The sequence below is a fragment of the Pseudophryne corroboree genome, chromosome 4 (assembly GCF_028390025.1).
Source record: "Pseudophryne corroboree isolate aPseCor3 chromosome 4, aPseCor3.hap2, whole genome shotgun sequence".
In the NCBI taxonomy this organism is placed as follows: Eukaryota; Metazoa; Chordata; class Amphibia; order Anura; family Myobatrachidae; genus Pseudophryne; species Pseudophryne corroboree.
The window spans coordinates 816,177,795-816,201,618 of record NC_086447.1 but is presented as its reverse complement, the minus strand read 5'-3'; the positions used below and the strand labels follow the sequence as shown (position 1 = coordinate 816,201,618).

Below are 23,824 nucleotides of genomic sequence, written 5' to 3'. Positions count from 1 at the left end.
CTGTCACTATCAGTTTCAGACGCTGCCGGATGGATTGTCCACGGCACCCCGGGTCCTTACCAAGGTAATGGCCGAAATGATGATTCTTCTTCAAAGAAAATGGACGATCTCCTGATAGGGGCAAGGTCCAGAGAACAGTTGGAGGTCGGAGTAGCACTATCTCAAGTAGTTCTACGACAGCACGGGTGGATTCTAAATATTCCAAAACCGCAGCTGTTTCCGACGACACGTCTGCTGTTCCTAGGGATGATTCTGGACACAGTCCAGAAAAAGGTGTTTCTCCCGGAGAAGAAAGCCAGGGAGTTATCCGAGCTAGTCAGGAACCTCCTAAAACCAGGAAAAATGTCAGTGCATCATTGCACAAGGGTCCTGGGAAAAATGGTGGCTTCTTACGAAGCGATTCCATTCGGTAGATTTCACGCAAGAACTTTTCAGTGGGATCTGCTGGAAAAATGGTCCGGATCGCATCTTCAGATGCATCAGCGGATAACCCTGTCTCCAAGGACAAGGGTGTTTCTTCTGCGGTGGCTGCAGAGTGCTCATCTACTAAAGGGCCGCAGATTCGGCATTCAGGACTGGGTCCTGGTGACCACAGATGCCAGCCTGAGAGGCTGGGGAGCAGTCACACAGGGAAAAAATTTCCAGGGAGTGTGATCAAGTCTGGAGACTTCTCTCCACATAAATATACTGGAGCTAAGGGCAATTTACAATGTTCTAAGCTTAGCAAGACCTCTGCTTCAAGGTCAGCCGGTATTGATCCAGTGGGACAACATCACGGCAGTCGCCCACGTAAACAGACAGGGCGGCACAAGAAGCAGGAGGGCAATGGCAGAAACTGCAAGGATTCTTCGCTGGGCGAAAAATCATGTGATAGCACTGTCAGCAGTGTTCATTCCGGGAGTGGACAACTGGGAAGCAGACTTCCTCAGCAGGCACGACCTCCACCCGGGAGAGTGGGGACTTCATTGGGAAGTATTCCACATGATTGTGAACCGTTGGGAAAGACCAAAGGTGGACATGATGGCGTCCCGCCTGAACAAAAAACTGGACAGGTATTGCGCCAGGTCAAGAGACCCTCAAGCAATATCTGTGGACGTTCTGGTAACACCGTGGGTGTACCAGTCGGTGTATGTGTTCCCTCCTCTGCTTCTCATAACCAAGGTACTGAGAATTATAAGACGTAGAGGAGTAAGAACTATACTCGTGGCTCCGGATTGGCCAAGAAGGACGTGGCACCCGGAACTTCAAGAAATGCTCACAGAGGACTCATGGCCTCTGCCGCTAAGAAGGGACTTGCTTCAGCAAGTACCAGGTCTGTTCCAAGACTTACCGCGGCTGCGTTTGACGGCATGGCGGTGGAACGCCAGATCCTAAGGGAAAAAGGCATTCCGGAAGAGGTCATTCCTACCCTGGTCAAAGCCAGGAAGGAGGTGACCGCAAAACATTATCACCACATGTGGCGAAAATATGTTGCGTGGGGTGAGGCCAGGAAGGCCCCACGAAGAAATTTCAACTCGGTCGATTCCTGCATTTCCTGCAAACAGGAGTGTCTATGGGCCTCAAATTGGGGTCCATTAAGGTTCAAATTTCGGCCCTGTCAATTTTCTTCCAGAAAGAATTGGCTTCAGTTCCTGAAGTCCAGAAGTTGTCAAGGGAGTATTGCATATACAACCCCCTTTTTGTGCCTCCAGTGGCACTGTGGGATCTCAACGTAGTTCTGGGATTCCTCAAATCACATTTTAAACCGCTCAAATCTGTGGATTTGAAATATCTCACATGAAAAGTGACCATGCTGTTGGCCCTGGCCTCGGCCAGGCGAGTGTCAGAATTGGCGGCTTTGTCTCACAAAAGCCATATCTGATTGTCCATTCGGACAGGGCAGAGCTGCGGACTCGTCCCCAGTTTCTTCCTAAGGTGGTGTCAGCGTTTCACCTGAACCAGATTATTGTGGTACCTGCGGCTACTAGGGACTTGGAGGACTCCAAGTTGCTAGATGTTGTCAGGGCCCTGAAAATATAGGTTTCCAGGACGGCTGGAGTCAGGAAAACTGACTCGCTGTTATCCTGTATGCACCCAACAAACTGGGTGCTCTTGCTTCTAAGCAGACGATTGCTCGTTGGATTTGTAGCACATTTCAACTTGCACATTCTGTGGCAGGCCTGCCACAGCCTAAATCTGTCAAGGCCCATTCCACAAGGAAGGTGGGCTCATCCTGGGCGGCTGCCTGAGGGGTCTCGGCATTACATCTCTGCCGAGCAGCTACGTGGTCGGGGGAGAACACGTTTGTAAAATTCTACAAATTTGATACCCTGGCAAAAGAGGACCTGGAGTTCTCTCATTCGGTGCTGCAGAGTCATCCGCACTCTCCCGCCCGTTTGGGAGCTTTGGTATAATCCCCATGGTCCTGACGGAGTCCCCAGCATCCACTAGGACGTCAGAGAAAATAAGATTTTACTTACCGATAAATCTATTTCTCATAGTCCGTAGTGGATGCTGGGCGCCCATCCCAAGTGCGGATTGTCTGCAATACTTGTACATAGTTATTGTTACAAAAATCGGGTTATTATTGTTGTGAGCCATCTTTTCAGAGGCTCCGCTGTTATCATGCTATCAACTGGGTTCAGATCACAGGTTGTACAGTGTGATTGGTGTGGCTGGTATGAGTCTTACCCGGGATTCAAAATCCTTCCTTATTGTGTACGCTCGTCCGGACACAGTATCCTAACTGAGGCTTGGAGGAGGGTCATAGGGGGAGGAGCCAGTGCACACCACCTGATCCTAAAGCTTTTACTTTTGTGCCCTGTCTCCTGCGGAGCCGCTATTCCCCATGGTCCTGACGGAGTCCCCAGCATCCACTACGGACTACGAGAAATAGATTTATCGGTAAGTAAAATCTTATTTTCCACACATATTCTTAAGCTAAGAACAGCAGTTTGTACATCCACTTTGAGTCTTTTGACTACATCCTAAAAGAAGGTACTCCAACTTGTTATCATTTTACTTATATTGTGCCACCATATGACGCAGAAGCATAAACCCATGGCCCCAGCACTGTGGGGCTGTTTTGCTAGCTGTGCCCTGCCAGCTGAAGCAGAAGGTGCCTTACCCTGTCTGACATGAATGTTTGCTAAATCTGTGTGTCAGACTGGAATCATGCAACGTCCCAGTCATGAGGTATTGCAGGTCATGACTTGTCTTCTTTAAAGGTAATTGATTTGTCACCGCAGCATGTTGAGTAACACATTTGTACTACATTTTCCGTGTGTGTGAACTGGCAGCCTAGCTGCTTCTATTGTTCCCATTAATTGACACTTTTCAGATGACTTAATTTACAATGTAGGCAATACTATATATCCTAGGCTTCACATAAGAGCGTCAAGTTCATCTTATTCATATGTTACACAAGAACAGGAATGATTGACACACAGGGGTTGATGCATATGAATAAAAGAATGTCTCTAAAAGGTACCCATACAAATAGCGTGTTTAGGCCCATACGCGGAGTGGCATGATGCATCGATTGCTATGCCAGTAACGCATGCCTCAGGCATATGGGACTGGCATCACAGATTCTTAAATACACCAACAATTTCATATAATAAATACACAATCAATTAAGAAAGTGAAGTTGAGAGGGGTATTTGCAATCAGTTGGAAGTGGGTAGCTAGTGCTGGCGCCTGTCCGGATCACCAGCGTGTATTGGCACCTGCACGTGGTGTAGCTACTGTCAGGCATGTGTCAATTCACGCTAGTCTGTCTCCAGTTACAATTACTTGAACACACTCTTAGGGGTATATTTACTAAGGTGTGAGGTTTTTTTTTTAGAAGTGGAGATGTTGCCCATAGCAACCAATCAGATTCTAGCTATTATCTTCTAGAAGCAACTAGATATATGTTAAGTGGAATTTGACTGGTTGCTATGAGCAGCATCTCCACTTCTAAACAAAAACCTCACACCTTAGTGAATATACCTGTTACTTTGCCGTTCTCCTTTCCACCAGTGGTCGTGTGCAGTACAAATTTGCATATTATCCAGTAGGAAAATGCCCCACTGTGTTTAGTTTGTAGACTTTGGAAGTAAGCAACTGCCAGAGATCACTATCTCCGCTACCTACATCTCACCAGGAGACTAGTGTGACCTCATGCGCATACGCTACAGTAGTTCTGTACTGTCGTTTGTATGGTGCCTGACTCACAAGTTGTTGAGTAGCTGTTAATCTAGTTGTTCACTATGGTTGACTACAAATATTACTATTGCGCCCCCCGCCCCCAAAAAAAAACAAAAAAAAAAAACAACAAACAAAAAACCCAAAGCTTTACTAGTTGCTAGTCCCTGCCATGCAGTACGGACTTTTATTAAGAACAAAGTCCCACCATGAGTGCAAACTTTCTATGTCCTGTGGGGTGTTTAGGTCTCTGTTTCTGGGCGTTGTAGTATTAGCAAGGACTACGCACAAATATGCACGTCTAGAGCACATTTTGGGATGCAAGTCAGTTTTGCGTTCTGTATCTTGCATGTGCTTACCCTGCGCACACCCTGTTACCTGCCACACACATCTAAGGACAATTCAGATTCGTTTGCAACTCATTGCATCTCCAGTGCAGCTGAATGTGTGTTACTGGGTGGGAATTGGGAGCTCACACATAGGCATGCTGGCTAGAGTTGTGCTTATGCAGAGACCCGTCTGCTGTCAGAGTGATCTCTTGCACCGAGGATACGGCTGGCACAAGTGGGCACTGATGATGGTGACCGCTATGAAATAAAGCTTATGGATAGGGGTAGTGCTGTCACATAGACACTTCTTTGCATGAAGGAGAGTATCCGTGTTTAGATGGGGATCCCGGCGGTCGCTATACCAATGCCGGGATCCCGATGAAGGATGCTATCCCGGCGTCTACATACCGACACCGAACTGGATGCGGGCATCACAATACTGAAAGCCGGCATCCCGAACATCCTGAGGTGTGTGGTCTAAGTTAGGTTTAGGCAGGAGAAGGGGGGTTAGGGGGCAGAGCCTGAAAAGTTAGGGTTAGGGACCGAGGCAGGAGGGTTTGGGTTAGGCACATAGAAGGAGAGGTTAGGGATCAATCGGGGAGGGTTAGGTTTAGGCAGCGCGGAAGGTAGGGTTAGGCACCACCGGGGAGGGTTAGGGCAGGGAAAAGGTGAGGGTTAGGGGGCTTAATTGGGGACGGTGGGGATTATTAGTTGGAGTACCGCAAGGCTCAGTCTTAGGTCGTCTGTTTTTCACAATCTATACCTCATCTCTTGGTAAACTAATCAGCTCCTTCGGATTTCTGTATCATCTGTACTCTGATGATACTCAAATCTACCTATCCTCCCCTGATTTATCACCTTCTGTATTGGTTCGTGTCACTGAATGCCTGTCTGCCATTTCATCTTGGATGTCATCTCGCCACCTCAAACTCAGCATTTCCAAAACAGAATTAATTATTTTCCCACCAGCCAAGAGTAGTTACCAACCTGATATCTCCATAACCGTTGACAATGCGACTATCCACCCTACCCCACAAGCTCGCTGCCTAGGTGTCATCCTTACTCTGAACTGTCCTTTGTTCCACACATTCAATCTGTCTCTAAATCATGTTACATGCCTCTAAAAAAACATATCCAAAATACGTCCTTATCTTACACAAGATACTGCAAAAACTGAAATCCACGCACTCCTCATCTCCCGCATTGATTATTGTAATGATCTCCTTACTGGTCTTCCCAAACATAGGCTCTCACCACTACAATCCATTTCAAGTGCAGCTGCGAGGCTAATCTTCCTCGTTAGACGTTCTTCGTCTGCTGATCCGCTCTGTCAGTCCCTCCATTGGTTACCAGTATTCTACTGTGCACAAGATCTGCGTCTCTCATCCACATGTATTACTTGTTCCTACTCAAAATTACAGGACTTTATCCGGGCTTCCCCCACTCTGTGGAATGCCCTACCACGCACAATAAGACTCACCTCTAGTTTCCAAACCTTTAAACGTTCCCTGAAAACTCACCTCTTCAGACAAACCTATCAAATTCCTGACCCACCCACATAACCTTCAATGCTTCCCTATCTAATTGCATACTCTCTGTACAGTCCACATAACCTTACATATTTTGTCTTCCAACATTGCTGGATGATCATATCATACAACCCATTAAGAACCTAGCAATCTGGTGGACCATTATGCAATAGGTAGCATCTATCCTTGTGTATCTATGCCTATTTCCCTATAAATTGTAAGTTTGCGAGCAGGGCCTTCCTACCTCTATGTCTGTCTGTTTTTGGCCAGTTTCTTCTATAACTGTTTTTCTAATTGCAAATCGCAACGTAATATGCTGCGCTATAGAAGACACTGTTAATAATAATAATTATGATTGGCGGGAGACCAGTGTCATAATGCTGAACACGGCATCCCGTGAATCGGTCATTCATACTGATCCTGTTTAGATGTGTACACACAGCTGGTGCAATTTCAGCTCAACTCTGAATTAGCCCCTTTACGTTCAAATAACATTTCACATCAACACGATCACATTTATAGGGGGCTTCCATATTTGGAGTAGACCTTGTTCGTAAACATGGGCTAGAACGGTCAGATGAGTTTCCGGACTGTGAAATAATTGCATAAAGACCTAAACCACACACAAAACATCTGTCAGTAAAAAGTTGCCGTTTGTAAGAAAGTGAGGCGTGCAGAGGGACGCTGTTTACCCTATGTAGCAATTACAATTAGACTGTATGATGTTGCTGCCATTTTCTTTGGTAATTACATGCTGTTTTTTTTTTCTACTAACATCCAGGGTGTGCCTGCAATGCAAACACCCTGGCACTGAGATGTTACTGATTAGGGTGTGGTGCATACAGTATATGTTTCTTCATAGCTTGCGTCTGGTGAGGTGAAAAATGTAATTTAGCTTCCAGCTGTGAAATTATGTCAGATTTTATCCAAAAATGTCCATCTCTTTTCTTCTTTTCTTTCTTCAAACGACCTGCTGAGCGCTCCTCTGCCTGACCTTACATACAGGTAGCATCCAGTAGACAGTCATGTTACATAGATCTTCAAAGCTAGCGTCTGAGACTTGCTCTAAATGAGAGCGACATATGTGAGCTACAATGGCAGGCTGTTCTGCTCCTTCTACAAATTGAACTCTTCACCCTGTATTAATATTTGAACTAATGACAGACTTGTAAAACTGGTTTAAGATCCTATTAAGTGTTTACATTACCGAGCCTCTTCCTTCTGTTTAATGCGAACGGACATATTACATAACCAGTAGAAAACAATGGATAGTTTGTTGTTGTTGTGGTTTTATTATTTTTTAAATAGCAATTCAGGCTCATTTGCATCTCATTAATGCTGAGCAAGTATACAGTCGTCCACAGCATTTAACATTTTGTGTCTGCTTTGAGGACGGATCCTGCCGTTTGGATCACTGTGCATATGACATAGCCAAGCCTACGCATGGGCCCCTCAGAGCCATACACATCTCCATTGTATATCCACTTAGTGGGTGGTAATCAGGTGTCCGCATGTAGGCTAGGTTTAATAAGATTTGCAGGCCATGTGGCTCTGTGCGAATGCAGACATCTCTTGCCCTAGGATAGGGCGTAGGCAAGAACTGGCTGAAAATGATGGCTAATTAACCTTGCATATGGATAGGGCTGGAGCTGTGGTGGAGATGTGCACTACTTGGAATTGATAAATTTTGCAACAATTCCAGGCTACCTCTACAGTGGCTGGCATGGGTAGACTTTATGGAGATCTGTGGAACAAACCAGCGTGGATGATCCCGATTTTGGGCCCCACCCTACAATTGGCTCTTGATTACATGTCAGACATACAGGTACATCATGCGTCATGCCCAACTACCTCTGTCTACCATTCTAACCCAGCTGTGCTGATAGATATCCCAGGCACCATGTTCTCAAGGAGATCCCATTTATTACCCACCTCCCGGACCACTTCTCAGCAGACAAAGGGCTCTATTTACTAAGCCTTGGATGGAGGTAAAGTGGACAGAGATAAAGTACCAACCAATCCGCTCCTGTCATTTTTCAAACACAGCCTTTGACGTGGCAGTTAGGAGCTGAGTGGCTGGTACTTTATCTCCGTCCACTTTATCTCCATACAAGGCTCAGTAAATAGACCCCTCACACTTTAGTTCCATGACAAAGATTGTCGCACTGCAAAGAAATATTTGGGGTGGAACTGCAATTCTTAGCACTAAGAGTTATTGTTCCACAATATGTGATGAGCCTCAGATATTTTAATTGGCTGGCTATTAATACACTCTGTGGTGAATACAAGTGTTCATGCTGTATGCTACTAGAACTACCAGTTAATTATGTATATAATAAGTTTTTTTGTTCAGCTACACTTCCACCCTAGTAGTTACATAAGAGTTGTAGATGTGTGAGCATGCTCCGACAACCCTCTCTTGCTCATACAACATTGGGTAACGCATCTCCTACCTGTCCAATTTTGGCGGGACAGTCCTGATTTGTAGACTTACTCGAAAAAGAGGGCTTTTCACTAACATTGGGCTGGGTGATATGGGTAGGGTTTGAGTGGATCACTACAGTGCTTATTTTATCCCGATTTAGAGTGTGTGAGTGTTGTAACGTAAAGGGTAGTGTATCTGCCCCTATTATAATCTGAAGCTGGAATAAACTGTTTAAATGGTGAGCTAATGTGATGATTCCCAGTGGCAAATAGTCTGCATCTCTATATTTTCCACTATGCCCATGTAAACGACTTTTCTTATATTCATTAATGCAGAGTTGTATACACTGTCCTCTCTTGTTTTTAAATTTGATGGTGTTTGACAAAATATGCTTAAAAAGGTGGGGGATGCTGTATGCTATAAAGAGCTTTATGTGATTGGTGGTGAGCTATAATACACTTCTCTACTAACCTTCTACACAAAGTAGACATCTAGATGAACAACTTGTTTCGACAATGTGTGTGTTATTGGACCTGTTTTGTTGGATCAGTCAAAATTCAGCAAAGAAAAGGTCACCACGGTTCAGACTCGCTTGATTTTGGTTAGCCGGTTTGCCCTTCAAACATGGTGACTCCATATATCAAAAGGTTGCATTATAGCGTGAATTATTTAGTCCATTTCCCCTGCCATACCACAAAAACACCAACAATTGAAAATGTAGATATTCATATCCATCAAAATATATAAAGTAAAAAAAAAAAAAAAAAAAAGTGTTTCCATTTTAGCTGTAGTTTATAGGTTTGGTTGTGTTACATATGTGATGCACTAAAACTTTGTTTTTATTTTTAGAATGTAAGCTATCACGAGCAGGCCCCTCAACCCTCACGTGCTTATCCTTTTCTTACTTAAACCATCTTCGACAGCACCTAATCCCGTGGTTTTCTGCCACCCTGATACTTATGATCGGTCAGGACGCCAGTCCTTTAGAACGCTGCACTGCCTAGTATATTTAGTGGCTAGTTATAAAGTGGCAACTAAAATCAATGGCAGTGTTATACCTGTGTTGAATCGAAGGAAAACAGAAGGCAAACAAACCAACAATAAAACGAAAGGACTGCATTGCAACCACAAAACTCAGGATCATTCTGTGGCCTTTCTACACATCTACCTTGAGATCTCCAGGATCAGGCCTACCACCACTCCGGCTGAGAACATCAAGTCTGCCCCTGGGCCTAACCCTCAAGATGAGCAGGGAACTGTGGGGGGAGAGCACCAGGACCAGGTTCAGCATGGACATCTCCATTGGTCCTTAGTGTGCTCCACACATTCTCACACCCACCCATACTATGATCTTATCAAAATAATGTTATCCCAATTTCCCTTCTGCCACTGGTTACCTGCAATTGATGTTTCACCCGTTTTTTTTTTTTTTCCACCCCACTGTGTGCTTTTCCTGTAATGTTTACAGCCACTGATTGCACACCCTGCCAGTGTGCCCTACATACAGGGTACATCATACTACTAAACAAGTGTCAGTTTTCCCATATATGCACTGGGTACTTGTATGGCTCACCTCCCACAGTGTAATCTTCGAAATGCGCTCAACATGGCTGCCTCATCTGGTACGCTTGTGGATGGGATGAAAAATACATAGACCTGGTGGTTTTATTAGAACCCTACTCTGAACTTTAGGACTCTGAAATCACCCCCATTTTGTGTCATCTCTTCTGGGGGTAGACTATTCCATCCTGGGTAATCCTACACTGCGCGCCCAAGATGTCTGCTGCACCTGGTACCTTGTGAGGGTGGTATACACAACCCTTGGAAGTTATTACCCACAATGCCTACACCAATCATGCATTATGTTTTCTCTATCGTCCTTGTGGATGCTGGGGTTCCTGAAAGGACCATGGGGAATAGCGGCTCCGCAGGAGACAGGGCACAAAAAGTAAAGCTTTCCGATCAGGTGGTGTGCACTGGCTCCTCCCCCTATGACCCTCCTCCAGACTCCAGTTAGATTTTTGTGCCCGGCCGAGAAGGGTGCAATCTAGGTGGCTCTCCTAAAGAGCTGCTTAGAGAAAGTTTAGCTTAGGTTTTTTATTTTACAGTGAGTCCTGCTGGCAACAGGATCACTGCAACGAGGGACTTAGGGGAGAAGGAGTGAACTCACCTGCGTGCAGGATGGATTGGCTTCTTGGCTACTGGACATCAGCTCCAGAGGGACGATCACAGGTACAGCCTGGATGGTCACCGGAGCCGCGCCGCCGGCCCCCTTGCAGATGCTGAAGTAAGAAGAGGTCCAGAATCGGCGGCTGAAGACTCCTGCAGTCTTCTAAAGGTAGCGCACAGCACTGCAGCTGTGCGCCATTTTCCTCTCAGCACACTTCACACGGCAGTCACTGAGGGTGCAGGGCGCTGGGAGGGGGGCGCCCTGGGAGGCAAATGAAAACCTTTTTTGGCGAAAAATACCTCACATATAGCCCCCAGAGGCTATATGGAGATATTTAACCCCTGCCAAGATTCACTAAATAGCGGGAGACGAGCCCGCCGAAAAAGGGGCGGGGCCTATCTCCTCAGCACACAGCGCCATTTTCTCTCACAGAAAGCCTGGAGAGAAGGCTCCCAGGCTCTCCCCTGCACTGCACTACAGAAACAGGGTTAAAACAGAGAGGGGGGGCACTGATTTTGGCGATATTGAGATATATATAAAGATGCTATAAGGGAAAACACTTATATAAGGTTGTCCCTATATAATTATAGCGTTTTGATGTGTGCTGGCAGACTCTCCCTCTGTCTCCCCAAAGGGCTAGTGTGGGTCCTGTCCTCTGTCAGAGCATTCCCGGTGTGTGTGCTGTGTGTCGGTACGTGTGTGTCGACATGTATGAGGACGATGTTGGTGAGGAGGCGGAGAAATTGCCTGTAATGGTGATGTCACTCTCTAGGGAGTCGACACCGGAATGGATGGCTTATTTAGGGAATTACGTGAGAATGTCAACACGCTGCAAGGTCGGTTGACGACGTGAGACGGCCGACAAACTATTAGTACCGGTCCAGGCGTCTCAGAAACACCGTCAGGGGCGTTAAAAACGCCCATTTACCTCAGTCGGTCGACACAGACACAGACACGGACACTGAATCCAGTGTCGACGGTGAATAAACAAACGTATTTCTCATTAGGGCCACACGTTAAGGGCAATGAAGGAGGTGTTGCATATTTCTGATACTACAAGTACCACAAAAAAGGGTATTATGTGGGAGTGAAAAAACTACCTGTAGTTTTTCCTGAATCAGATAAAATAAAATGAAGTGTGTGATGATGCGTGGGGTTACCCCAATAGCAAATATTGGCGTTATACCCTTTCCCGCCAGAAATTAGGGCGCGTTGGGAAACACCCCTTAGGGTGATAAGGCGCTCACACGCTTATCAAGTGGCGTTACCGTCTCCAGATACGGCCGCCCTCAAGGAGCCAGCTGATAGGAAGCTGGAAAGATATCCTAAAAAGTATATACACACATACGGTGGTTATACTGCGACCAGCGATCGCCATCAGCCTGGAGATGCAGTGCTGGGTTGGCTTGGTCGGATTCCCTGACTGAAAATATTTTATTCATATAGAGCATTTAATAGGATGCATTCTATATATATGTACGTGAGATGCACAGAGGGATATTTGCTCTCTGGCATCAAGATAAGTACGTTGTCCATATCACCCAGAAGATGTCATGGACACGACAGTGGTCAGGTGATACAGATCCCATACGGCACATGGAAGTATTGCCGTATAAAAGGAAAGGAGTTAGTTGGGGTCGGTCCATCGGACCTGGGGACCACGGCAACAGCTGGGAAATCCAACCTTTTTACCCCAAGTTACATCTCAGCTGAAAAAGACACCGTCTTTTCAGCCTCAATCCTTCCTTTCCCATGAGGGCATGCAGGCAAAAGGCCAGTCATATCTGCCCAGACATAGAGGTAAGGGAAGTAGACTGCAGCAGGCAGCCCCTTCCCAGGAAAAGAAGCCCTCCACCGCGTCTGCCAAGTCCTCAGCATGACGCTGGGGCCGTGCAAGCGGACTCAAGGTGGGGGGGTAGTCTCAAGAGTCTCAGCGCGCAGTGGGATCACTCGCAGGTTGACCCCTAGATAGTACAAGTATTATCCCAGGGGTACAGATTGGAGAGTCGAGACATCTTCTCCTCGCAGTTTTCTGAAGTCTGCTTTACCAACGGCTCCCTCCGACAGGGAGGCAGCATTGGAAACAATTCACAAGCTGTATATCCAGCAGGTGATAATCAAAGTACCCCTCCTACAACAAGGAAAAGGGTATTATTTTTCCACACTATATTGTGGTACTGAAGCCAGACGGCTTGGTGAGACATAGTCTAAACTGAAATCTTTGAACACTTACATAAAAGGTTCAAATCGAGATGGAGTCACTCAGAGCAGTGATAGCGAACCGGAAAGAAGGGGACTATATGGTGTCCCTGGACATCAAGGATTACCTCCATGTCCAAATTTGCCCTTCTCAACAAGGGTACCTCTGGTTCGTGGTACAGAACTGTCAATATCAGTTTCAGACGATGCCGTTTGAATTATCCACGGCACCCCGGGCCTTTTACCAAGGTAATGGCCGAAAAGATGTTTCTTCAAAGAAAAAAGGCATCTAAATTATCCCTTACTTGGACGATATCCTGAAAAGGGCAAGTTCCAGAGAACAGTTGGAGGTCGGAAGAGCACTATCTAAAGTAGTTCTACGACAGCACGACTGGATTCTAAATATTCCAAGAATCGCAGCTGTTTTCCGACGATACGTCTGCTGTTCCTAGGAATGATTCTGGGCATAGTCCAGAAAAAGGTGTTCCTCCGGGAGGAAAAAGCCAAGGAGTTATTCGACCTAGTCAGAAACCTCCTAAAACCAGGCCAAGTATCAGTGCATCAATGCACAGGAGTCCTGGGAAAAATGGTGGCTTCTTACGAAGCGATTCCATTCGGCAGATCTCAGGGGATTTGCTGGACGAATGGTCCGGATCGCATTTTCAGATGCATCAGCGGATAATCCTGTCTCCAAGGACAAGGGTGTCTCTTCTGTGGGGGCTGCAGAGTGCTCATCTTTTAGAGGGCAGCACACTCAGCATTCAGGACTGTGTTCTGGGGACCACGGATACCAGCCTGAGAGGCTGGGGAGTAGTCACACAGGGAAAAAATTTCCAAGGAAGTGTGGTCAAGTCTGGAGACTTCTCTCCACATGAATATACTGGAGCTAAGGGCAATTTACAATGCTCTGAGCCTAGGAAGACTCCTGCTTCAAAGTCAACCGGTGCTGATCCAGTAGGACATCATCATGGCGGTCGCCCACGTTATCAGACGGGGCGACACAAGAAGCAGGAGGGCAATGACAGCAAGGATTCTTCGCTGGGCGGAAAATCATGTGATAACACTGTCAGCAGTGTTCATTCCGGGAGTGGGCAACTGGGAAGATTTCCTCAGCATAAATGAATTCCACCCGGAAAAGTGGAAACTTAATCTGGTAGTTTCCACATGATTGTAAACCGTTGGGAAAGACCAAAGGTGGTTATGATGGCGTCCCACCTGAAGCGCCAGGTCAAGAGACACTCAGGCAATAGCTGGGACGCTCTGGTAACACCGTCGGTGTACCAGTCGGTGTATGTGTTCCATCCTCTGCTTTTCATACCCAATGTATTGAAAATGATAGGAAGGAGAGGAGTAAGAACTATACTCGTGGCTCCGGTTTGGCCAAGAAGGACTTGGTTCCCGGAACTTCAAGAGATACTAAGAAGGGTCTTGATTCGGCAAGAACCGTGTCTGTTCCGGGACTTACCGCAGCTGCGTTGACGCCAAGGCGGGTGAACGCCGGATCCTAAGGGAAAGAGGCATTCCGGAAGAGGTCATCCCTACCCTGGTCAGAGCCAGGAAGGAGGTGACCGCACAACATTATCACCACTTAGGTGAAAATATGTGCCAGGGTGTGAGTCCAGGAAGGCTCCACGGAAGAATTTCAACTAGGTTAATTTCTACATTTCCTGCAAACAGGAGTGTCTATGGGTCTCAAATTGGGTCCATTAAGGTTCAAATTTCGGCCTGTTGATTTTCTTCCAGAAAGAAATTGGCTTCAGTTCCTGAAGTCCAGAAGTTGTTAAGGGAGTACTGCATATACAGCCCCTTTGATGTCTCCAGTGGCACTGGGCGATCTCAACGTAGTTTTGGGATTCCTAAAAAAATCACATTGGTTTAAACAACTCAAATCTGTGGATTTGATATATCTCACATGGAAAATGACCATGCTGTTGGTCCTGGCCTCGGCCAGGCGAGTGTCAGAATTGGCGGCTTTATCTCACAAAGCCATATCTGATTGTCCATTCGGACAGGGCAAAGCTGCGGACTCGTCCCCAGTTTCTCCTTAAGGTGGTGTCAGCGTTTCACCTGAACCAGCTTATTGTGGTACCTGCGGCTACTAGGGACTTGGAGGACTCCAAGTTGCTGGATGTTATCAGGGCCCTGAAAATTTAGTTTCCAGGTTGGCTGGAGTCAGGAAATCTGACTTGCTGTTTATCCTGTATGCACCCAACAATGCTGGGTGCTTCTGCTTCTAAGCAGTCGATTGCTCGTGGGATTGGTAGCACAATTCAACTTGCACATTCTGTGGCAGGCCTGCCACAGTCTAAATCTGTTAAGGCCCATTCCACAAGGAAGGTGGGCTCATCTTGGGCGGCTGCCCGAGGGGTCTCGGCATTACAACTTTGCCGAGCAGCTACGTGGTCGGGGGAGAACACGTTTGTAAAATTCTACAAATTTGATACCCTGGCAAAAGAGGACCTGGAGTTCTCTCATTCGGTGCTGCAGAGTCATCCGCACTCTCCCGCCCGTTTGGGAGCTTTGGTATAATCCCCATGGTCCTTTCAGGAACCCCAGCATCCACAAGGACGATAGAGAAAATAAGAATTTACTTACCGATAATTCTATTTCTCGGAGTCCGTAGTGGATGCTGGGCGCCCATCCCAAGTGCGGATTATCTGCAATACTTGTACATAGTTATTGCTAACTAAATCGGGTTATTGTTGTTGTGAGCCATCTTTTCAGAGGCTCCGCTGTTATCATACTGTTAACTGGGTTCAGATCACAGGTTGTACAGTGTGATTGGTGTGGCTGGTATGAGTCTTACCCGGGATTCAAAATTCCTCCCTTATTGTGTACGCTCGTCCGGGCACAGTACCTAACTGGAGTCTGGAGGAGGGTCATAGGGGGAGGAGCCAGTGCACACCACCTGATCGGAAAGCTTTACTTTTTGTGCCCTGTCTCCTGCGGAGCCGCTATTCCCCATGGTCCTTTCAGGAACCCCAGCATCCACTACGGACTCCGAGAAATAGAATTATCGGTAAGTAAATTCTTATTTTCTGTGTGCTTAAGGTTTTCTCTTATGTCTGGGGGGCTTATCTATTGCTGTATTACTTAAATCTTCTGTATTACTGTATGTGCATTGTTTTTGATCTCTGTAAAGCACTTGAGTTCTGTTGGAGAAAGAGCGCAATATAAATAAAATTATTATTATTATTATTATTATTATTATTATTACAGGTTGAGTATCCCATATCCAAATATTCTGAAATACGGAATATTCCGAAATACAGACTTTTTTGAGTGAGAGTGAGATAGTGAAACCTTTGTTTTTTGATGGCTCAATGTACACAAACTTTGTTTAATACACAAAGTTATTAAATATATTGTATTAAATGACCTTCAGGCTGTGTGTATAAGGTGTATATGAAACATAAATGAATTGTGTGAATGTACACAAACTTTGTTTAATACACAAAGTTATAAAAAATATTGGCTAAAACTACCTTCAGGCTGTGTGTATATGGTGTATATGAAACATAAATGTATTCTGTGCTTAGATTTAGGTCCCATCACCATGATATCTCATTATGGTATGCAATTATTCCAAAATACGGAAAAATCCCATATCCAAAATACCTCTGGTCCCAAGCATTTTGGATAAGGGAGACTCAACCTGTATTATTATTATTATTATTATTATTATTATTATTATTATTATGTCAGTGTTTATTTGCCCTGTACTTGTCACAATTATCCTGTGCTGATTCTTTGTGGCATGGATAATAATAATAATTTATATGGTTTTATTTATATCAGCCATATGGTGCAGTAATTCTTAAAGGCATGGAGATGGTAATTGGTTTCACTATACACCTTTGTACATATGTTAATAAGTAGTCACATTATTGTCTTCAGAGACTTTTGAAGATTTTCAGTGAAATTACTTTTATGTCTTTATATAGGAATCTCCTTCTGGTCGTCGAAAAGCTCTTGCAACAAGCAACATCAACATGAAGCAATACGCAAGCCCCATGCCTACACAAACTGATGTCAAGTTAAAGTTCAAACCCCTGTCAAAGAAAGTTGTGTTGGCCACTCTGCAGTTCTCCTTATCTTGCATATTTCTCAGAGAGGGCAAAGCTACGTAAGTGTTTTTGTTTCTATCCATATTTGCTTTTGCTTATTGCATTAGCAGGTAACCCCACTTCACTGTGGAGGTAGTGCACATGCCCAGTTGCATCACTAATGGGGTGGGGACTGCAGCGGGTGACACTCCCCGAGACGACAGAAGCAGGGAGTAGGCGTTATAGTGCAGAGCCTGGCTGGGAGCCTGGAAGAAGCTGGCAGCATGGCAAAAGTCTCTGGGGGCAGGCCATCATCTCCGGGAGTTCTACGCAAACCCCCCTACCCCTTCAGCTCCCCCCCACTGTGATTAAAATGATGGTGTTCCTGAATGATGGTGTGCCTGGAGGCCATGTCCATTCCACACAAGGCCATGCTCCCTTTTACGGCGCAGGTAGTGATCCGTTCAGGGCACTGGGGGACACCAACCCTAGTGACGCCACTGCACCTCCCCTCTGAAACTTCCTTTGCCCTGACTAAGTCACCAAGGGCTCCTCACTCTTGCAGATTTTATAGCAAAGTAATGCTTTACACAATAAAGTTGGGTGCCAGTGCAGCTCTATTAGAAACTTACATTCTATTTACACACCTTTTCCATTCCAGCACAGTACTTGGGGGTATTTATTTAAATACTTCTTAACATTTATATTGCGCACACACATTTCACATCTCATTTCAGAGAATATTTAGTCATTCACATCAGTCCCTGCCCCAGTGGAGCATAAAATCTCTATTTCTGCTGCGGGGTACACTGGGCTCCACAAGGATAGACATTGGGGTGTAGAGTAGGATCTTGTTCCGAAGCACCAACAGGCTCAAAAGCTTTGACCTTCTTCGTAAGATGCATAGCGCCGCCTCCTATATCACCCCGCCTCCGTGCACAGGAGCTCAGTTTGTAGTTGGTGCTTGCAGTGCAAGCATGCGACAGGAAGAGCTGCTCACAGCAGCTCTATAAAAGCTTTTTCTGAGGAAAAAAGACTACAAGGGCTGCAGCAGAGGCACAGATTGTGCTGGATGTCAGTAGACATTCCCTGCTGCAGCTCCATCTCCCCCACAGCGGCGCTGTACACTCCCGTGCCCTGGTTGCCGGGTACCTACAGCAGGAGGCTCCGGTTTTCTTCCAGGTTAGTCACACACGGCTGGAGCTCTCCGGGATCGCGTGGCCGCACTTCGGGATCGCGTGGCCGCACTTTATCGCGATCCGGCGCGGCCGGTGGCAGGCGGGCCGCGCGCGCTGGCGGTGGACACTGTGGCAGTACAGGCGATCCCACTAGATCACCAGGGCATGGGTGCAGGTCAGGTTTTCTCTCTAAACCTTTTTTACAAGTAGCCCGCAGTACCCGGTGGTTTTGCCAGCAAGGGGATAAGGCTTAGACCTGGAGCCCTTCCCCCAGCCCCAGGGCGCCATTTCCCGCAAATGTTTCCGCCCTGGAGCTGCATATCTGTCTCTCCCTCACTCCCTGGCAGTGTCTGCGGCGCCATTATCCCTCAGCTCACTGTTCCTGGGAATGCTTGGGCAAATCCTCCTGTGTAAAGCCGCCTGGTTGTCAGTGCTGTGACTTTACAAGACACTTAAGTTTTCTACCTGCCTTTTTTAGTCAGTGTTAGTTAAGAAAGAGTGCACAAAGTCAGGGTTTCCTAGTACAATTATCCTGTGATATACATCCAGTTCTTACTGTGTACTGTTATATCTATTGTTATATAGCTGTGTAAGCTAGTCCAGTGCAGTATTATTGTTAGTAATAACCTCTGCATTGTACAGACTGTGACTATTTGTGTGTGCATTTGATAGCTGAGTGGTGTCCATTTCGTGTCTTTCACTCAACCTGCTATATACTGTATTACGTATTTTTCTCTGTGATTTAGTCACCATATCTCTCCTTTATCTCTGCTGGTGCTGACTACACTGCGCAGGGGTTTGGGCTAGAGGTATTGTGCTGCTGACAAATTGTACTGTGTTACCTGATACTGCAAGTTATATCATGTCTGCCTCTGAGGGTAACGGCTCTGGGGCTGAACACACTGCCGGTGTTGCTGAAGCCGCAGATACCTATGATGAGAATATAGCAGCAGTGGGACGGTGGCAACGGGGGCAAATAATGACCCGCCGTGGACCACTTTTTCCACGCTTCTGCATACGCTAGTTCATAAACGAACACCCCTGATGGGACCCCAATGCCGGTGCAACCGTTTGTGGTCCCTGCAGCTAACCCGCCGTGGGCGGACGATTTATCTTCTCAAATAAAGAAGTTGAACCAGTCCCTAACTACTAAAAAGTCTGACCGTCGCTTGCCTACATCCAAGGGGTCCTCTAAGCGAGCGCTTGTCTCCTCACAATCCACTGCTGTCACTGACACCTCGTCGGATGAAGACGGCACTTACACTGACCCCACAGGTTCTGACTCAGATACGGCTAATGGGGAGGGTGGTTCACATGTGGATGTTCCTGATCTTTTGGAGGTTATTAAGTTAATTTTACAGATTACGGATGATCCCGAGCCATCCGTTCCTCCTAAGAAACCAGATAGGTTCAAGCGTCAGAAGGTGATTAAACAAGGTTTACCTCACTCTGACCACCTAATTGATATACGTCAGAAACCCTGGGAAAACCCGGGTACGAAGTTTGTGCCTCAAAAGCAGATGCTGGCTCGCTATCCCCTCGCACCGGAGCTGTCTAAAAATTGGGAAACGCCTCCTCCAGTGGACTCACATGTGGCTAGGATGGTGGTTTCCTCAGCTCTACCGGTCACCACCGTCACGTCTCTAAAAGAGTCTACGGATAAACGTGTGAAGGGTTGTCTGAAAGCGATTTACACCCTCACGGGTGCTGCACAAAGGCCCACTATTGCAGCTACTTGGGCTGCAGAGGCCATTGAAGCATGGGCCTTGGAGTTAGATGCTGAAATCTCCTCTGACCATGCTAGACCATGCTTGTCTTATATTGTCACAGCTTCTCGTTATATTAAAGAGGCGGCTTCTGATGCCGGTATCCTGGCAGCCAAGGCCTCTACTACGTCAGTCCTGGCTCGCCGGATATTGTGGCTGAGATCCTGGTCTGTGGATCTGGACTCTAGAAAAACCCTGGATGTACTCCCTTTTAAGGGAGATATTCTGTTTGGGGAGGATTTAAATAAGATTGTGGCTGACTTGGCTACTGCCAAAACTGCCTGTCTGCCAAGTACTGCTCGTTCTGTGTCGAAGGCTAAAGGTACTTCCTTTCGCCCCTTTCGTCCTTCAGGTAAAGCAAAAGGTCAGGCGTACAACAAGCAGACCCGCACTTCCAAACCTGGTAAGCCTAAGCCCAATAGAGCCTGGGCGGCCCGTCAGCCAGCTTCCAAGACAGATAAGCCTGCCGCATGACGGGGCGGGGATCCCAGGGTGGGGGGCTGGCTTCTAGGGTATACCCGGGAATGGTTGAAGACCACTTCAGATGCCTGGGTACGGGAAGTCGTCACGCGAGGTTACGCCATAGCCTTCAAAAACCGACCCCCTCATCGATTTTGCCAGACAGATGTTCCGTTGGACAAGACAAAGGCAAACACTCTACATTCGGTGGTACAGACCCTCCTGGATACAGGAGTCGTAGTACAGGTGCCTCTTGCGCAGAGAGGCCGGGGGTACTATTCTCCGCTGTTTCTAGTCCCGAAACCGAATGGGTCCTCCCGGCCCATTCTCAACCTCCAAAGCATTGAACAGGTTTGTGAAGGTTTCCAGGTTCCGGATGGAAACCCTTCGCTCTATAGTTCTGGCCTTGGAACCTGGGGACGTCATGGTCACCCTGGATATACAGGATGCTTACCTGCATATTCCTATAGCAGTGTCTCATCAGCAATACCTGAGATTTGCGATTGGCAACTGCCATTACCAGTTTTGGGCGTTACCTTTTGGTTTAACAACGGCTCCGCGAGTCTTTACAAAAGTCATGACGGTGGTACTCCGCCGTCAAGGGGTCGGGATACTTCCGTATTTGGACGACTTATTAGTCCTGGCAAATTCCCCAGAACTTCTCCTGCGTCATCTAGATGGGACGGTTCGGTTTCTGCAAGCCCACGGGTGGCTCATCAACTGGAAGAAGTCATCCCTGATCCCTGCTCAGAGCATGGTGCATCTGGGAGCACTATTGGACACTCACAACCAGCGGTAGTTCCTGTCTCAGGAGAAAGTCCTGAAACTTCAGGACAGGATTCGTTGCTTCCTATCTCGTCCGCAAGTGTCGATACATTCGGCGATGCAGGTGCTGGGCCTCATGGTGTCAGCATTTGACATGGTGGAGTACGCTCAATTTCACTCTCGCCCTCTCCAGAGGCTGATTCTAGCCAAATGGGACGGCCTGCCTCACCGGATCAGGTCTCAAATGATCTCATTGACTCCGGAGGTCCGTCTGTCGCTGCTCTGGTGGCTCCGGGACCAACAACTGTGCAGGGGCCGTCCGTTCTGGATATCCGACTGGGTCCTGTTGACGACAGATGCCAGTCTAAGAGGTTGGGGCGTGGTGCTGGAGCAACACTCCCTTCAGGGGCGGTGGACCAAGGAGGAGTCCCTCCTCTCGATCAATATTCTGGAGTTGCGGGCGGTCTTCAATGCCTTGAACCTAGCCCAGCATTTAATTCAGAACCGTCCTGTTCAAGTACAGTCGGACAACGCCACCACAGAGGCTTACATAAATCATCAAGGCGGCACTCGAAGCCGCCTAGCAATGAAGGAAGTCTCACGGATTCTACAGTGGGCAGAACGCCATCTACCGGCCATATCGGCAATATTTATTCCCGGAGTCCTGAATTGGGAAGCGGACTTTCTCAGTCGTCAAGACGCGCATGCCGGCGAGTGGGGCCTCCATCCAGAAGTGTTTCAACTCCTAATGGAAAGGTGGGGCCTTCCAGACGTAGATCTGATGGCGTCTCGACACAATCACAAGGTTCCGGTCTTCGGAGCAAGGACAAGGGATCCTCAAGCAGCATTCGTGGATGCGCTGGCGGTGCCGTGGAGGTTTCGGCTGTCGTACGTGTTCCCACCGGTGTCACTCCTGCCCAGGGTAATTCGGAAGTTCAAGCAAGAAAAAGGAATTCTGCTTCTCATAGCTCCAGCGTGGCCCAGACGGCACTGGTTCTCAGACCTGCAAGGCCTATCGTCAGAGCGTCCAATTCTACTTCCACAACGCCCAGACCTCCTCGTTCAGGGCCCCTGTGTCTACCATGACCTAGCCCGGCTGTCTTTGACGGCGTGGCTATTGAAGCTTCCGTCTTAAGGGCTAAAGGGTTTTCTGAGGCGCTCATTCAAACTATGTTGCGGGCTCGGAAACCGGCTTCGGCTCGGATTTACTATAGGGTCTGGCATTTTTACTTTGTTTGGTGCGCATCTAACGATTATGACGCTTCCAAGTTCAGTATAGCCAAGTTGTTGGCTTTTCTTCAGCAGGGCCTGGACTTAGGCCTGCGTCTGGCCTCCGTCAAGGTTCAAATATCTACCTTGTCGATGTGGTTTCAGAGAAAAATGGCGACCTTACCTGATGTGCATACCTTTACTCAGGGCGTGTTGCGTATCCAACTTCCCAATGTCCCGCCTGTGGCTCCTTGGGACTTGTCGGTGGTTTTGGAGGCGTTACAAGAGTCTCCGTTTGAACCTCTTGGTTCAGCTGACCTTAAGTGGCTTTCCCTTAAGGTGGTGTTTCTGCTGGCTATTGCTTCAGATAGAAGAGTGTTGGATTTGGGTGCCTTGTCCTGTAGTTCCCCATATCTGATATTTCACCGTGACCGGGCGGTTCTTAGGACTTGTCCCGGCTATCTACTTAAGATGGTTTCTTCGTTCCACCTTAATCAGGAGATTGTAGTTCCGGCACTTGTTTCTCCTGATCTGTCTCCAAAGAGCGGTCTTTGGATGTGGTACGGGCTCTCTGTATTTATGTGAAGAGAACTGCTCCTATTAGGAAATTTGATACTCTTTTTGTTGTGTTTGGGTTTCACAAACGGGGCTGGCCTGCTCACAAGCAAACTCTGGCCAGATGGATTAGAATGGTGATTGCACATGCTTATGTGAAGGCTGGTCTCTCTGCTCCTGATCACATTAAGGCCCATTCTACTTGGTCTGTTGGACCTTCTTGGGCGGCCCGCCGTGGTGCGACCCTTGAACAATTGTGCATGGCGGCTACGTGGTCCTCAGTGAACACGTTCATTAGGTTCTATGCCTTCGATACCGCCGCTTCCCAGGATGCTTCCTTTGGACGCCGGGTTCTTGTGCCCGCTACAGTGCATCCCCTCCCATAAGTAACAGCTTTAGGGCATCCCCAATGTCTATCCTTGTAAAGCCCAGTGTACCCCGCAGCAGAAAATGAGTTTTATGGTAAGAACTTACCTTTGTTAAAACTCTTTCTGCGAGGTACACTGGGCTCCACAAGGCACCCACCCTGACGTACTTAGCTTCTTTTGGTTGGTATGGCATTAGCCGCTGACACTTCTCCTGTCGGGAGAGTGTGGTGTTTGTGGCAACTGGCAGTTGTCGTCTCTATTACTTGCTACTGCATTGGGCTGGTTAACAAAACTGAGCTCCTGTGCACGGAGGCGGGGTGATATAGGAGGCGGCGCTATGCATCTTGGGAAGAAGGTCAAAGCTTTTGAGCCTGTTGGTGCTTCGGATCAAGATCCTACTCTACACCCCAATGTCTATCCTTGTGAGCCCAGTGTACCTCGCAGAAAGAGTTTTAACAAAGGTAAGTTCTTACCATAAAACTCGTTGTTCTCTACCATATGCACCATACACTAGGGTTTGTTTTTTTTCAGAAGCCAACCGCCATAGCTGGAAGTAATCCATGAACCAAGCTCCGTATCCCTCCAACCCGCTTTCTCTGACAGGACAGATCGCACACAGCTGTATCACTCCGCTCCTCTCCTTAGTAACAGACCACACA

The 23,824-nt window shown here is 47.3% G+C and overlaps 1 protein-coding gene across 10 annotated transcripts in view; it reads left to right on the top strand.

Annotated features, from left to right (window-relative positions):
- The window catches only part of EHBP1 (EH domain binding protein 1), a 643,275-nt gene that overhangs the window by 189,560 nt on the left and 429,891 nt on the right, over positions 1-23,824 (top strand). For all 10 annotated transcript variants that reach the window (XM_063918463.1, XM_063918471.1, XM_063918465.1 and 7 more), the window contains exon 6: positions 16,764-16,945. In XM_063918463.1, coding sequence (XP_063774533.1) covers positions 16,764-16,945 — 182 coding nt within the window. The remainder of the gene's footprint in view (positions 1-16,763; positions 16,946-23,824) is intronic.